Source organism: Topomyia yanbarensis, chromosome 3 (assembly GCF_030247195.1).
Source record: "Topomyia yanbarensis strain Yona2022 chromosome 3, ASM3024719v1, whole genome shotgun sequence".
Classification (NCBI taxonomy): domain Eukaryota; kingdom Metazoa; phylum Arthropoda; class Insecta; order Diptera; family Culicidae; genus Topomyia; species Topomyia yanbarensis.
This window is the reverse complement of record NC_080672.1, coordinates 151,969,437-151,986,187: the sequence shown is the minus strand read 5'-3', so window position 1 is coordinate 151,986,187 and position 16,751 is coordinate 151,969,437. Positions and strand designations below refer to the sequence as shown.

General features: G+C 36.7%; 1 protein-coding gene across 13 annotated transcripts in view; it reads right to left on the bottom strand.

The window, feature by feature from the left end:
- Window positions 1-16,751, bottom strand: part of LOC131688555 (fat-like cadherin-related tumor suppressor homolog) — a 690,234-nt gene that overhangs the window by 133,196 nt on the left and 540,287 nt on the right. For all 13 annotated transcript variants that reach the window (XM_058972873.1, XM_058972872.1, XM_058972882.1 and 10 more), the window contains one exon: window positions 4,889-5,044. In XM_058972873.1, the coding sequence (XP_058828856.1) occupies window positions 4,889-5,044 (156 nt within the window). The remainder of the gene's footprint in view (window positions 1-4,888; window positions 5,045-16,751) is intronic.

Here is a 16,751-nt window from a genome sequence, read left to right as displayed (position 1 = left end):
TAATGTGGCTACGCCACATCGCTTTCTGGTGCACTGTCCGACTTCGCTGCCGCTCAGTCGGCTTTAAACTGGCTATAGCCCCTATGTTTGAGTAAACCGGGCAAACAAGAGGATCACAGGTTTGCTTATAACTCCGGCGATGGGTGGATCAACGCCTCGTCCAACGGACGGCTTTGCGTTGCTTCGGATCCTTGGCCTCGGATATGCGGTCAAGCCGCATCACACTAGCTCCACTCTATAAGCTCACTTGTTATTGTTCAGTTTATCAAACTTTGGTTAAAGATTTCACATTTCCCGCTCGGATTTGGTTTAATTGGGTTAAAATACATCCTTTTGGCAAAAAACCGCATTAAAGTCGGACTTCACTAAAGTCACTAAACTAGACAATTACCGATTTTATATTATGCTTGAGTGATTGTGGTATTCGGGTTAATGACATTCGGGCGAGTAGTCCATTCGGGTTGATGGCATTCGGGTAAATGGTCCATTCGGGTTAATGACATTCGGGTAAATGGTCCATTCTGGTAAATGGTTTTCGGGCGAACGTCATTCGGGTAAATGACTTTCGGGCGAATGTCATTCGGGCGAATGTGATAGAACCAGTACAGAAGGGGTTATCGTATGATACTCCTATGCCCCCAAAAATTATAACAAATGAACCATCTGAGATGCCCTAGTTTATTCGGCAAAGTTGGTTCAATTTAATTGTTTTATAACGTTGTAGAACATTGCTCAAGGAAATTTCACACATCTAAATAGTTAACCTTTTGAGTACCCTAACTACAAGGACCAACCTAATTCCACTCATTCGAAAAAATCGCCAACAAAATACTAACAAAGTTTTCCAAAGATATAGTAAAACTAAAGTAAACTATTTAGGCTCCAGCAATTTCGTCTTTCTGGATACGGCTTTGGGACCATAGTGCGTCAGGTTACGATATGTACTGAAATATTAGTGCAAAGTTTTATGATGACGTTGTTATAATCGAAAGAGAAAGTAAACAAAGAGATGCTCGAAATGTTGCTACGATCAAACTAAATATTTTTTTCCCGAATCGGTCATTGTATGCAGTTTTGTACATTCTTCTGTACGGAACTTTAAGGGCCGATTTCTTCACCCTCGCTTAAGGGGGGCGGTAAGGGATTAAGCGTGAAAAAAATACTTTTTTTGCGGATTTTTTTTAGATATTTGGGTGAAGCAATTGATCCAAACTTTTGTACATTATAATGTATTATTTCAATAACATTCTGTAATTTTTCCCGGTGACGAAGCTTTTTGTAGAACGTCTCTGTAAACAACACGATTTGCGGTGTTAACTGTCATTCAAAAACAACTTAACCGATTTATTTCAAACTTTGCATACACATTCTATGAATGAAATACCTAACCCCTACGGCGAATTTTCGAGATAATTTTTCAATGAAGTGGTTTTTGCTCATAAAATGGCGGAATTGCTATTTTTCACGAAAATTTTGCCACTTTTTATGAACGAAAAACCCCTTATTGAAAAATTACCTCGCAAACTCACCGTAGGGATTCGCTTGTCGATATTTTTGCATAGAAAATTACAGAATGTTATTGAAATGATACATTATAATGTAGAAAAGCTTCATCCAAATTTAAAAAAAAAAATCCACAGAAAAAGTTTTTTTTTCATGCTGAAACCCTTACCGCCCCTTCCTTTTAAAGTTTAACCCAGGTATAAACATACTGGTAAACCTGGTTTAAAAGTTAAGCGAGGGTGAAGAAATTGGTCCTTAAAGTGTACAGACTCTAGGACTTATCATCAAAAGCAATTAAGTTGCATCAGACACTACTTACACTGTTACTAGTTATATTATACATACATTACACATCCTTTTTGTGAACATAAAATACAATGCGCATAATGTAAAATATAAAAAGTATGACTCTCATGTTTGAAATAGGATCATATGATGCGCATTTTTCAAAGATTTACTCTGTGCAATAAAAAGGTTGCCAAAAACGGAACCCATTTGTTGCCAAAATCAGAGTGTACCAAAAACGGATCTTGCCACAAACGGAATCTTACTGTATAGGTATATCTTCCCCAGGGCCGGCGGATAGCGTGGGTAGTATGGGTAGAACTACCCACTCGAAAATAACAGAGTGGGTAATTACCCGCTCGAAATTTCAGACCAATTCAAGTGATTTAATGTGTAATTGTGTAATGTAATTTAAGCGTGTTTATTGCGAAAATGGAACAAATCCCTAGTAGTAGACCCCTCACCCTATGCTTACTACCCACTCGGGCTAAAAGTGTAACGCCGGCCCTGATCTTCCCCATACACTTGCTTTTGTTTCTGAATGTCGGAAAGAGTATTTGTGAAATCGCAATATTTCTCTTTTTAGTTCAAAGATGTTATTGATTAAAATTATCCCAAAACTTAAAAAAGGAAATACACAACTTTAATACCGTCATCGGGGGTTACTTTACGCCAAAAATAGAACGTTTATAAATTACACTCTAGAGATACGATCACGCAACTTCAAATTTGAATCTGTTTGATATAGATATAAAGATATATAGATATAAAGAACAAAAATTGGAGTAAAGTCGCCCCCACAGGGGGGCTACTTTACGCCAAAGTTTTTTTTCCCAAAAGTATATTAATTTCTTTATTTATTGTTATGGATTGTGCTCGTTATTTATGTGTAAATGCAAATGAATGCCGTACTCATAAAAATGAAAGGGTATGTTCAAAAACTGCGTATCGGAATCAATAAGTCCCACAATGAAAAACAACAAGCCGAAAAAAACGCTGATTGTGATATACATTGATCCTTATGAATTAATCAACCTTGCTTTAGTATTTTTCTAAAAGTAAGTAGTTTTAATTGTGTTCCGGAGTGCAAAGGCTTTACCATCAGAAACGCGAATGGTACTGTTATATTTAATGGTCAGGTCAGTTCATCCCTCTTTTATGAGATATCCACTTCCAATATACTGAGGACCTTTTTGTTTAGTAAGATTTTAACCATAAGTTCATTCGCCTACATTGCAGAACTATTTCCCGTTACTTTTTCTGTCTTTCCACACAAATTGCTTCAATACACATAGTTTAAATACTCCAAGAACCGATAGCGTTTTCATATGTTTGCGCCATTTCAACTACACTACTCAACATGCAAGTTATCGATTACTGTTATTTTTCAAAACAGTCAAACTAGTACGCTAATAAAAATCTGCTTTGAATTATAATCAAATATCAAAATAAGAGTGAATTTTAGATCAAGTATACAGATTGTGTAATATAGACTTAAGTAAAGCTTGGCGTAAAGTAGCCCCAAGTTTAGATAAAATGGGCATATGGTCACCATTTACCAAACAAACAAAAATACGGCCAAAAAGTACAAACACAAAAATTGCATTGCATTGCCAGGTTAATTTTACGTAATCTATATCTTTTTATATAATAATTTGACTAGTATATCATACTTTCCCAAGAGTATTTAGGTTACAATGCTTCTTGTGTACATTTTATATTTCAGTTTCATCGCCTACTACGATTACTTGCGAGCATTTTCTTAAACCTATATCCATTTTTTATATTTGTGTTGGGCCAGCGAATAATACTATGTTTTGCTTTTGTCAAAATATAGCGTTAAATTTGAACTAGAAGCTGAAGTATAATTTTTTAATTTTGGCGTAAAGTAGCCCCCGTGGCGTGAAGTAACCCCCGATGACGGTACTTTAAAAATGCACGAGAAGCTTCACAAAAAGCGATAAATGTGTCCCCGTTTTATAGAATCGCAAAATTTTTCGCGATGATATTTTCTAGATTATGAACTCTCCGTTCAAAGTATGTGAATAGTCCCACTCACTCTATACACGCTCACCTACAGGACGAAGTTTTTCATGTAAAAATGGGAAAATTATACTTGTTTGAATATTTTTTACGAGGATAAGTTTTCACATTATGATATTTGCGGAAATAAGACATACAAATATTCAAAAACATGTATACGGGTAAGTGCAAATTGTTTCGAAAAACCCCGACTCGAGCCGTTCCCGAAATAAATATATTTTAAAGAACCCAACCCAACCCGTACCCGGTGACAATAAAACCAAAACCCGGTTCCTTAGGGTAGGTACGGGTTCGGGTCGGGTATCGGGTACCCGTCCAACTCTAGTTTATATGTGAAAACACTTCGGAGTACCAACCAGCCAGCGTTGCGGTTCGGGAAACCGATGCTATCATTTTTACCTAAATGAGATTTTAATGAGAAAAGCTTGTGTAATGGGAATTGGGGAATGAATCGGAATCCACGGGAGCATACGAAGAGATCTTGCATGTAGGATATGACTCATGCTGTCACCTGAGTTGTGTGTGATATGGATGCGTATGAGTGAAGGGGGAAGAAAACATGAAATAAACACGAACACGAGGAACTTCGAAAGAAGTACCAGCAGACGACGTACAGTGGAACATTAAAATTCAGGACCAAACTCCATCGCTCGCGGAACGCACAGCACGACAAAGAAGGATTAGCACCTGCGGTGAAATTAATTTTTGTCGTGCAGATATGATTTTTATGTGCGGTGAATGTAAACAGCACATTTGTACCGTCGTGGGTGGGTGGTACGTGCAGATCGAAAAATCAAAAAGGTTAACGTAGATGTAACGTGATATATTCAGGCATTATAAGGGGAGAAGTGAATGAGCCGTCGTTTTTAGATTCGGTGTTTCTCTAAGAAAAAGTCTGTCGACTATGTGGCATGCTAAATTTTATGACTTGTTTAACGATAATCAGATTAGGTGGAAAATGTACTATGACAAACGCTGATATGGACGCAAAATGCTAGGCAGGCATAATGGTAATGTGTTACATTGAATAAAAGAAATTTTTATGAACACCGCTTACCTGGAACAGTGCCTGATCAATTTTTGCGTTGGCTGGTATCTGAACTTTGTACAGTTTTTGATCGAATTCTGGTGCGTGGTCGTTCACGTCCTCTACCTGTACGACTACGCGGGTCGTGGATGAAAGTTGTGGGGCGCCATTATCCATCACCAGAACCTAGAAGTCGGAGGGTGACATGAGCATAATTAAAATTTCGAATGAGACAGGTCTAGGAGCGAATATAGGTCGGTGAACATAATGATGATGCTGATGATGATGAACATTACCTAAAGAATATATGGAATTTGCAATTTTAACAGATATCTGCTGACAGGCAACGATAGGATAATCACAGTGAGTTTAGGCGTTCCACTCTGTTGCCCTTGTTGTGCACAGTATGGGTGGAGAAAGAATACGGATGGCGAGAAAAATGAAAAATTATTTTATGTGTGACGTATAATTAATTCCAATTCATTTACTCTAGCCATTGCGGTGATCCCAGTTGTGCTTTCGCAGTATGAAACAGATAATTTGAAACCTGTAATTTTCTAATTTCGAATGATTACAAGAAAAAAGTAACGTATTTTAACAATTCTGATTTTTTGAGAACCATCATTGGCCAGCCACGAAAATATTTACTGTAAATTGAGATATTATAGGTACGTGCTAAATCAACCGATACCAACTTACTGTGATTAACTTATTAGATTCGAGCTAACAGCGAACAGAAATAATAGTGGTATTCGTAAAAAACACAACACTTAAAAATATTTATGTTCGGATCGGCGCGCAGTCTATTCTAATTAGTGGAACTTTTTTCATACCAAATTTTATCATAAAGCAGGTCTACGCAGTAGTTAAAATATTTAACAATTATAACCAATTTTAATAGAAAATATAGTTTGAATGGTATCCTCACTTTCTTCTGATCGGGACTGCATTGATTCATATAAAAATTAACTGATAGTTAGAGACATTTTCTAAGCGTTGACAGTATGTCAGTGCCAGTCAGTAGACAATGTATATGTTTGGGGTGGCGGTATGAAGCTTTTATTAATTTTTTTTAAGAAGCAACGCTTATTGAACGATTTTCCTTTGTGGGCATTTTGCGTTGCGTGCCGATGATTTCGGCGAATTGCACACTGACTTCATCATGTTTGAGTACTGATTATCTAATAAGAGTGGCTTAGAAAATGGTAAGTAGGAATTTATACCATTTCGACCCATATTAAAACCTCAATAGCAACAATTGCCGACCGCCCCCATCTCCATCGTTCATGAGGAAGGAGAAAGGATAAGGTAGACGGGAAGTATTGATGCCTCACCTACTTAACCCTCAAACGCTATAACTCCAAAATTTCCATTGTCGCTGTAATGGGTCATTTTCGACCCGGCGTGAATTTCAAAGTCAAATATCTGTAGTTTAAATTGATTCATTTTATTTTTTTTTGTTTTACATTGTAGTTCAATGTTTGACTTAAATAAATATTATATATTCATTTACCATTTTTATTTAAAAAAAAAACGAAATCTGCGAAAGAAAAAAAGTTCTTTTTTGTTGAAAAACACTTGTTTGCACAAATCCTGTGGATCAAAAACGACCCATTATAGCGATTGAGGATTAAAGTAAGAACGACGACTCATTATAGGGTCTGGAACTCGCTCCAAGCAGTGGCGTAGTAGCCGGGAGTGTTTTGGGAACAAAACACCCTGAAATATTTTATGTGTAGAAAAACTGGATATGTTAGTCAATCCTTTAAATAGAATGTTCCTAATCCTTTAAATAGAATTTCGCTAAGTTCATTGGAAGAACTTATCTTCTAAGAATATTTTATAAGGTACTTGTAGTGAAAATTGGCGACCGGCATCGGCATCTACCGGTATGCCCGGTGAGTAGACTAGGTCCACTAGTGGCTTATCGGCTCACAAAACGGACATTGGTGCCGAGAAAAAGCATCAGGATAAATTCCGCCGTCAAGGAAGTCTCAGTCGGAGTAAGTCGAGTTCACTTCCAGAGACTATCCGAGTAGATCGCAACCAAGCTGGGATCTCAATAAAGAGGAGCTAAATTGCGTACGGTAATCCACCGCTGGAGAATATCAGAGTGAAGTGGCTGAATGACTCGAGTACACAGAGGATATAACGATGTAATAGATGGAGAGAATGACGGAAAGCAAGACGAAAATCGGGAGGTTAATATCAAGCAAGGCCCCGACTTAATTGTGGAAAACTCATGAGCAAAAGTTTATTTGTTATATCAACACCAACCCTTGGCCCCAATGGTGGTTCTTAGCCTAGTTACACTTAAGGGTAGACAAAAACTTATTTTTAATCGTATTTCTAGTCCAGTGGAAGTCGAATCCTGTGACAACTCTATTGAAAATTCGCTGAAGTCCGGTCAAAGCGCTATACCGTCCGTAGTAGGTTCTCCTCAAAGGTAGTCGCAGAAGAGAGTTAGTACGCAGTGTTCGAATGCGGGGTTGAAGATTGAGGTGTCCTAGAATTGTAGTGTAATCAACTCCGGCAGATATTAATTCCGAGAAAAACAGGGCTCGAGAGCAGTCCTTCCGAATGCTGAGTGTATCGAGGTGTATTAACTGGCAACAGTTTTTATAGCTTGGCAGATGGAATTTGTTTCGCCATGGGAGATGTCGAAGGGCGAAGTGTATGAACTGGCGTTGAATAGCCTCAATTCTGTCAATCCCGTTCTGGAAGTAGGGATTCAAGATAGCAGAATAATATTCTAACGTTGAGCAATTTACGCACAATAAAGCTATTTAAGACAGTATACGTCACTGAAATTTTTCGCTCTTCGGAAGATGAACCCAAGCTGTCTCGGTGTCTTATCAGCGATGTATGAAGTATGTGGTTTGAACGTTAGTGCCGACTCCATGATGACTCCGAAAACCTTGATGTGGTAGTTAAACTCCGGTAATTTACTCGGGTTTAAAATTATTCTGTTTAGAGCAAACCATTCTGCTTAGATCAAACTACCAAAGATCTCCAGTTCCCTCGGAAGAAGCACGGCATCGATTTTATCCGGTATTTGTAGAAAAATTTCATGTCGGTGAAAGCAAAGCGGGGTTCTTGTAATATGACATTGACGTCGTTAAAGTAGAGGAGAAATATTGCTGTACCGAGATGGTTTCCTTGTGGGATGCCGGATGTAGCGAAAAATGGTGCAGATAGACAGTCATTAATGCTGATTTGGAGTTTCCTACCATCGAGGTATGAACGGAACCAGCGCAGAAGTTGTCCATGAATACCGAGTTTGCGTTATCATGGTTGATTTTGTCGAAGGTCGCAGATAGATCCATGTAAATATCGTTGGTTTGCAATCCGCCAGAGAATACATCAAGCAGGGGAACATCGGGAGACTTGACCAGGTTTTCAATCCTTCCAAAGTCATTAAGATATAATGTGCAAAGGTATTGTGTGTGTTCATGATTTTTTGCAGAATTTTTATTTTATTTTTTTCAAAAGTTATAAAAGTTTTTCTGTGATCGGCCTGGGAAGACTTGACCAAGAGAATTTAGAAAAATCAGAAAAAAATAACGACATAAAACATATTGTAATCCTTTTTTCATACTGTCGAGATCCTTAGGTAGCAGTAAAAAAATATAAAATGGATGCATTTCATTAATTTCGACTGTTTTCAATGCATTTCCTTTTAGGTATTACTTGTACTGCTTACATTGCATGTTCACACGTCACGAAATTATCCATATTACTGCTAACTTTGTTTACTAGTACTAAAAGTTATAGACTGATGTTTGATGTGGGGTTGTTTTGTGACGTGATTTACATTAACTGTAGGTACCATAGCATAGTAAATATCAGAGAATGTTTATCTTTCTTCAGCTCATTGCCACTTGGTCAAGTCGCATCAACATTAGTTATTGCGTTCAATGTCGTGCTAATTTTAGTAATAACTATATCAATGTTCCGATTTATGTAAAATCATTTCACTATGAGTACTTTAAAAGTAATTATTAGTCGAGTAGACATATCCATACAAAGTTTGATCAAACTTTGTATGGATATATCTACTAAATATTTTCTATAAGGAAATGATTTTTCATTCCAAACTTTAAAATTACCTTTAGGGACCGAAATAAATCTAACAATATATTTGAAATTTTTTAAGAAGCTTATTTTTTTCAGAAAGAAAACAAAAGAATTTTATTCGTCAATCAATTGTACACAGAAAAAATATTTTGTAATTTTAAGTTTAATTTCATGCACATATTTGGAGCATGAATATAAATGTAAAATTACAAAGTACCACAAATACACACGACTTGTCGTGCTTTCTTCAACGAATTTTATTATAATTTTACACGTGGATTGAAAGTTTCTTTAAACGGAAAACCAATGCACTTTAATGTATTTTTACACGAATACTGTTGTAAAATGAATGACACGAATGAAAGTGAAAAATTGTATACTGTTTGATGCTCCAATTAATTTTACCGTCATTTTCAATCAAATTTTGGATTGAATCGTTGTATGTTTACATTCGTCTTGATTTACATGTCGTTTAAATTTCATTAGTTTTTGGTGTGTAGACTACATTACACAAACATTAATTGCTTATATATTATACTGTATACTATTCCAATGTACTATGATTTCGCAGAGTTGAAAAACTGTTTTAAATTTGTTCAGGGCATGGTAAGGCCAATACTTTCACAATGCTCTTTATACACAGCCATCATCTGGTTTAGTGGTCCGAAATTAGCATAATCTGTACGGTGATGACCTATCGCGAACAAATTTCTATTGCGTAATTGACGAGTAGGAGCATATAAATTTAATTTTGACAATATGTAAGATGACTCAGTACACTGCATGACGATATCGTTTAGAAACGAGATCATAGCATAGTCCCGACGTTCTTTCAATGTTTGAATATCTATCAACATACAACGTGCTTCATAAGATGGAAGAGGGATTGCTGTTCATCTTTGCTTTTGAATTGACTTAATTCTCACTTCGTGTTTTTTTATGAATGGTGACCAAACAATACTACAATATTCTAAAATAGACCGAACATATGCTACGTAGAGTGTTAATTGTGTAAGGATCTTGAAAGTGATATCCGAAGCGTTTTATAAAATTAAGCATATTACTAGCTCTATGAACAATTGTGTTGTAATGTTCCACAAATTTTAACTTTTTTGTCTAAGATAACTCCTAAATCTCTTATTTTATCGATTTGATTACCTAATGTAGTTGACACGGAGGTTGTGATTTGTTTTCTGCTAAAAGTTATGAGATTACATTTTTGAACATTTAATTCCAGTAAACACTTACAACACCATGTATAAAAGATTTGTTTCATTGTGAAAAACAACATAGTCATTATTATTTCTAATTTCTAAAAATAGATTCATATCATCCGCATATATGAGAATTTTAATGTTTTTACATTTCTTATAAAAGAAATGTATAGAATTCGCTCAAACTTTCAAGATTTTTTCCGAGGCCCGGAGGGCCGAGTCTTATATACCAATCGACTCAGCTCGACGATTTGGGACAATGTCTCTGTGTGTGTGTGTGTGTGTGTGTGTGTGTGTGTGTGTGTGTCTGTGTGTGTGTGTATGTAACGGACAAATTCTCATTCGTGTTTCTCAGCAATGGCTGAAGCGATCTTATCCAAACCAATTTTAAATGAAAGAAATAAAAAACAGTACGAACGCTATTAATTTGTTTTTGATTATGATGTTTAGTTTTCAAGATATGAATGTTTGAATGCGTAAAAATGGCGTTTTTTGCAGTTTTTTTGAATTATATCCCGAAATTGACAATATAGTTTAACAATTTATATGTTTTTAGACAGCTTTAACGAATACCTTTCGAACAAGCTATAGATTGTTGAATTCGGACTATTATCAAAAGAGATATTTATAATTAAATGCGGACGAAAGATTTTTATCATTTCCCATTGCCAGAAATATGACCAAAAAATGTAATCTATTATTAGCGCCAAAACGGCTTATTTTAGGTAAATAGTATCTTCGGAGAATTTAATGAAGATAATATGCCCTTTCTTTTGATATTGTGCTTTTGCTGATTAATCCCCCTATGAGTGAGATATTTTCACAAATTTTCTTGGAAGTGATTATAACAAAATGATGCCTTCAGCAAATTTGTAGCTCTTACTTTTGCGAATAACTTTACTGAAGACTTTAAATATCTATTTTGAATGCTTTAAAAGTTATGGATTGTCGTTTGTGGATTACCTTTTGTCGCCTATTTATTGTTCAATATAGTAATAATCCATTGAAATAAGCCAAACATTATTACGATAAAACGAATTTTGTATTTCATTTTTCTATCTACAACCGCTAGAAATAATCACCGAACACTTCCAAGTTGTCTGGAAGGAACTTGATAACTTATCAGTGCAAAAATGTTCATTTGTGCGAACCTTCTGACTGCAATTTTTCTAACTTATGACCATCGGATCGATCTGAAACATATCGGAAAATGAAAAGCGAAATAAATAACTACAAGCAACGGCGTAACCAAGAGAAGGTTTTGGGGTTTAACACCATACAACCCCCCTCCCCCCTCCACCACACCCAAAAAAAATATTGGATTGAAGTTGAAAATTTATTGATGCAGACTGATTTAATTCAATTTTACAATAACAATTATCTGATCCGTAGATTGATAACCTGTTGTTGTAAACATCATGAGGACTTTTGATAAATTGTCGGAATGGGGTCCTGATATGTAACTGATCTATAGGTCTTGAATTCACAGTTGTCTAATAGCATCAATATCAAATTCCTGCCTGAAAACATTCTAATAGAAAATTCCAGAGTTGTAACTGTAACTGACCTATAGGTCTTGAATTCACAGTTGTCTAATAGCATCAATATCAAATTCCTGCCTGAAAACATTCCAATAGAAAATTCCAGAGTTCTGCAATCAATCATAATCCTCAGATTTATTTTCAAATTAATCTCGTTTTTGTAGAGATGTACTGTAATAAGGGTCTTTATTCAATAGGAAGCGAAGTTAAAATTGATTTAATGTCTATGAAACATAGAATTGTTCACCAAAAAAATGCATAACTTTCAACATTTGCTAAAAATGTTTTTGCCTTTCTCATTCACTCTAAAATTCGTCAATCTAATCTCGACCCGGAGGGCCGAGTGTCATATGCAAATCGACTGAGTTCGTCGAGATTGGAAAATGTCTGTGTGTATGTAGAAAAAAATGTGACCTCTGTTTCTCAGAGATGGCTGGATCGATTTGCACAAAGTTAGTCTCAAATGAAAGGTACAACCTTCCCATTGGCTGAATTTTTTATTGATTGGACTCCCGGTTTCGAAGTTACGAGTTGAAGAGTGCAATCACACAGCAAATTCCCATATAAACTGAAATGAAAAATTTTCAAAATCAAATTTGTAGTTTTGATGCCAAATGCCTTTAAAATGCATGAAACATTGAGATGTTTGGCAAAAATTGACTTTTTTGGACTTTGGTACATTTTTGCCTTTCTCATATAGAAAGATTATGCAATCACTCTAAAAATCGTCAATCATACCGGCCCGAGGGGGGTATGCAGTGAGGGGTTGCTACTTTAAAATTAAAACTAGTTTAAAATTTCTTAAGTTGAAAAATTTCGGCAGGACGTGGACCTCCCGGATCATTCTCCATGATCCACTGCTGGTTTCAAGCGATGTTTCAGTATCACAAAGTTTCTCAAGATCGAGGCTGTCGATCCATTGTATGTATGTGCAAATCGTACTGAACATGTAATATTCATTTCCACCATCGTATTGAACATAACCAGCCATGGAATCGTAGTCTGGACAAATGAGAAAAGCACAATTGCATCACTAGGTGGACTAAAACAGGTTTTTATTTTGGGAATGCGTCGAGTTGAGACGAAAACGTAATATGATTAATAACGAGGATAACACTTTCCGAATGTAGAGAGAAATTTATGAAAAATGACGATTTCCATTCGACTCTAGCAGGTTCTGATCGATTTTGATGAGCATTTGATTTTTGTTGTATGACCAATTATATGTATAGGTCAAATGTTTAAAAACAGTAATTTAAGGTCAAGATAGCATTATTATGAAACCGCCAATTTCGGAGGTTTAGTATCTTCAATGAGTTTTACAAACGTTAAACAGCGCATCATTTGATAAAATAATTTTGACGGTGTATCGTCCAAGAAGTATTTATGGTGAATTTTCTCAGGTTTTATTCATGACTACAATAAAGTCTCAACAAATTCGCTAAAGACACGAACCTTGTTACTATTGTCTGGAAAATAATTCTGCATAATTTTAAAACTTTAAAAATTATGGTTTCGGAATTATGACAGTATGATCGATTTTCACCAAACCCTCACCAAACCGAATTTCTGGCTACACCGCTGACCGTAGAAACAAAGTCGTTCTACACTCGTTCACAAGAAACTTCTTCGAATGCTGAATATCTATTATAATACATTGACACCCCAATTTTATCAGCCAAATATGAATTGGCAAATATGATTTTTTTTATTGCATCGAACTACAACAATTTTTAGGTAGCTTTCAAGGGGTTATTTTATAGACGTCTTCCAAAATTTGGCGAACCTATTCCAATTCGTATACCAATTAATTGGTATACTTAAGGGTTTATATGTTGCAGATAGAGAAAATACTAAAATTTTCAGCTTTTTTCCTACACAATATTACGAAAACTTATTAAACAATTTTTCCTAATAAGTTTGTGAAAATTATAAACTATTTGAAATTTTTTAATAGTTTAATTTTTTATTTAACCGTGATTTTTTAATAAATAGTGACCATCGCTTCACAACGTAGTCTATTTTTCATGGCTTGCGGTGAGCACGATCTCTCGAATTACTGAACTGAAAATTATGGAATAGAAATTAATTTTTAGTGTTCTTTACAGATTTAACTCGCCGCGCAAATAGCTCTGAATTAGACCCGCTGGTGCCCTAAGACGATTTCGCTAGATTTTCGGAGCACTGTGAACCCAGTGCATTAACGCAAGTGACGGAAGGCTATCGAAAAGTTTCGTGAAAATGAAAATTCCAGTAATTCCAGATTTCCCCAAACGGTTCGTTTTTGAGAGGTTTTTATTTGTTCTTTGGCATTAGGATTAGCGATAATAATTCAAATCAAGGATACTACTGGGAAGCCACCTTTAGAAAAAGTCGATGTCGAAGTAAAATTTGGAACTATGCAGGCATGCACTTCAGAGATAGCGTGATATCAGGAGCTGCGATTTCATTTCAACGCTTTTTTGTTAAAAGGGCGATACTTACAAATGTAAACATAAGGCTTTTTTCCCCGTGAAAGCGTCAAGTTCAAAATGTTCTCAAACGATATAATATCCGAAGAGAGTGATAAGAGTTATAAGAAATGTCTCATCATCACTGGGTGGATTAAAAGCGTTTTTTTTTAATAAGAGAGACGTCGTTGACATATAAAATGAAAAGAAGAGGTCCTAAGTGTGAACCTTGCGGAACCCCCGAAGTAACTTTAATTATATCAGATTTCATCTCATAGAAATTTACTATTTGCTGGCGATCTGTTAAATACGACTTAATCCAATTGAGGAGTCTCATCTCGATTCCCAATTTTTCAAGTTTGAAAGTTGGGGGGAATGTCCAGTTTATCGGAAGCTCTGCTGAAGTGTAAAAAGCTTCTATATGATTTCCTTTATCCATGGCATTTAACGAATAATCAACGAATTCTAAAAGGTTTGTACTAGTTGAACGCCATTTAAAAAACCCATGTTGTGAATTTGACTTGGTTGGAAATGTTTGTATTTGTGATGGATTTGAAAAGTTTGGGAAAGCAAGGTAGAATAGCAATTCCACGATAATTGGGAATATCAGATGTTTTACCCGATTCATAAATAGGTATTAAACAAGATTTTTTTCCAGTCTTTTGGGAAAATACCATATTCTAGTAACTTATTGAACAGTCCGAATAAAGGTGACGTGAGCTCAGTTGCTAAATTCTTTATGAAAGCTAGTGGAATTCCATCAGGTCCTGAGCCTTTAGTGGCATCTAGATCATTGAGACATTCATCTTTACGGCGCTTCTCATTATATTAAAAACCAAAAATTTCAGTGGCTTGCTAGAACAAGTTATAGTCAATAATAGAATTCTGCGCTTGGTCAAGTCTCCCTATATTCCCCAACATATGATGTGAACGGGATATGGTTTGCTTGCTGTCGTTTAGGCATAAAACCGGGTTGTCATCTGCACTGCAAACACTACATTGCAGGTCATCTGCAATGTAGTGTTTGCAGTGAAAGAAAATAGGTTCTAAAACAATCAGCTCGAATAGTTTTGATACTGCACTTAATCACGAGATTCCCCGATAATTTATCAATGTTCGATTTGTTTCCTTTGTTATGAACTGGAAACATGTGCGCTGCTCTCCAGCTGGAAGGGAATGCGCCACCTCGATGATTCACCGAAGTGGTTCAATCGAGAGAACGCCATCTGGGCCTGGAGGACTAGATGCTTCCAGATTAAAATTTGCTACAAAATCGACGCAAATTCGGATGAGAGTTCGTCCTTGAGAAGGAATTAAATTGGCGTCGGCAGCGACTTGTTGTGGTGAAAGGTGCTCATTCAAAAAAAAAAGACGCTTGAAAATTTGTCGGAGAACAGTTGACAAATTTCCTTAGTGTCGGTACTTAAAACCCCATCAAACGACATACAAGATGGTTAACCGGATTCTTTTCGCTGCTTGTTCACATACTTCCAGAACGACTTGGGCTTAGATTTCCGTTGACGTTCAACATTCCGCTGGTGTCTAAAAAGCGCGTCTGCTTTGCTGTTTGTATTCGTGGTTGAGTTGAAAGTAGTGGTTTCGTAAAGCAAGCAATTTTTAATTGCAGTTCGTTTAGCAGTTTTTAATCGCCTAAGGACGGTTAATTGCCAGGGAGGGTGTTGATCGGTACTAATTGTTCGCTTTGGTACATGGCGGTCGATTAGGTAGTTAAGCATATTAGAGAACGTCATCGCGCTTCGTTCGTGTTAAGATTTTCGTATATCTTTAAAACCCACTCCTAGGTTATCAGCGAATAGATGTAGTGGGGGATGATGACGCACATGCGGGACTAAAGGAGACGGAGCGATGCAGCAGTTCGGAGCGTAGTCCCGGGCACTTACAAAGCAGATGTCTAATGTACGTCTATTCTCGTTGGTGACATTATTAATTTGCCGAAGAGTTGCGCTGCTGTAGTTGTCCAAAATATAACTGGCATTGTTGATAAGCGCAGATGTCCAATCGTAGAAATCCTTTACTTACCTTGTACCACGTCAGGTTAGATAATCGAGGTGATGAAAGAAACTGAGGAAAGATGTACAACGATATACCATGGCGAACGGCGACAAGCACACCACTACTTGCTGTCTTGTGGCTGTTGAGGGCGTTGCGGTTACAGCGGTAGACTTCGAATGTCTCGGTCAAGACGATAACGTCGTAACAGCAGCCCGAGTCACGAGCAAATAGCTGTCCGTTGATGAATTTAGGCCACCAACATTCTGGTAATAAACCTGGATGTTGTTGGAGGACGGATCAGGTTTAGCCGAGAGCGAAGTCGTGTTGCCGTTTTAAGCGTGTAGGAATATTCTTTCCCACGAACAGGATTGGAATGGCTCCCGGTCGCTGGGTCGACTCTGGTGAGGGATTGGAGGCATCCCGAATCAAATGCATCGAACCCCAGAATACGACGATCGTCGTCGGCGGGAGAAATGGTTGGCATCAGATCACAAGATGTCGAAGCAAAAAACAAAAGACTTGAAGCGAAGAAAACATCAGCGCTAGAAGTGTTTGGATCAAATGTATATTTGCCATTTGTGGCGGGTTGGATGACCCT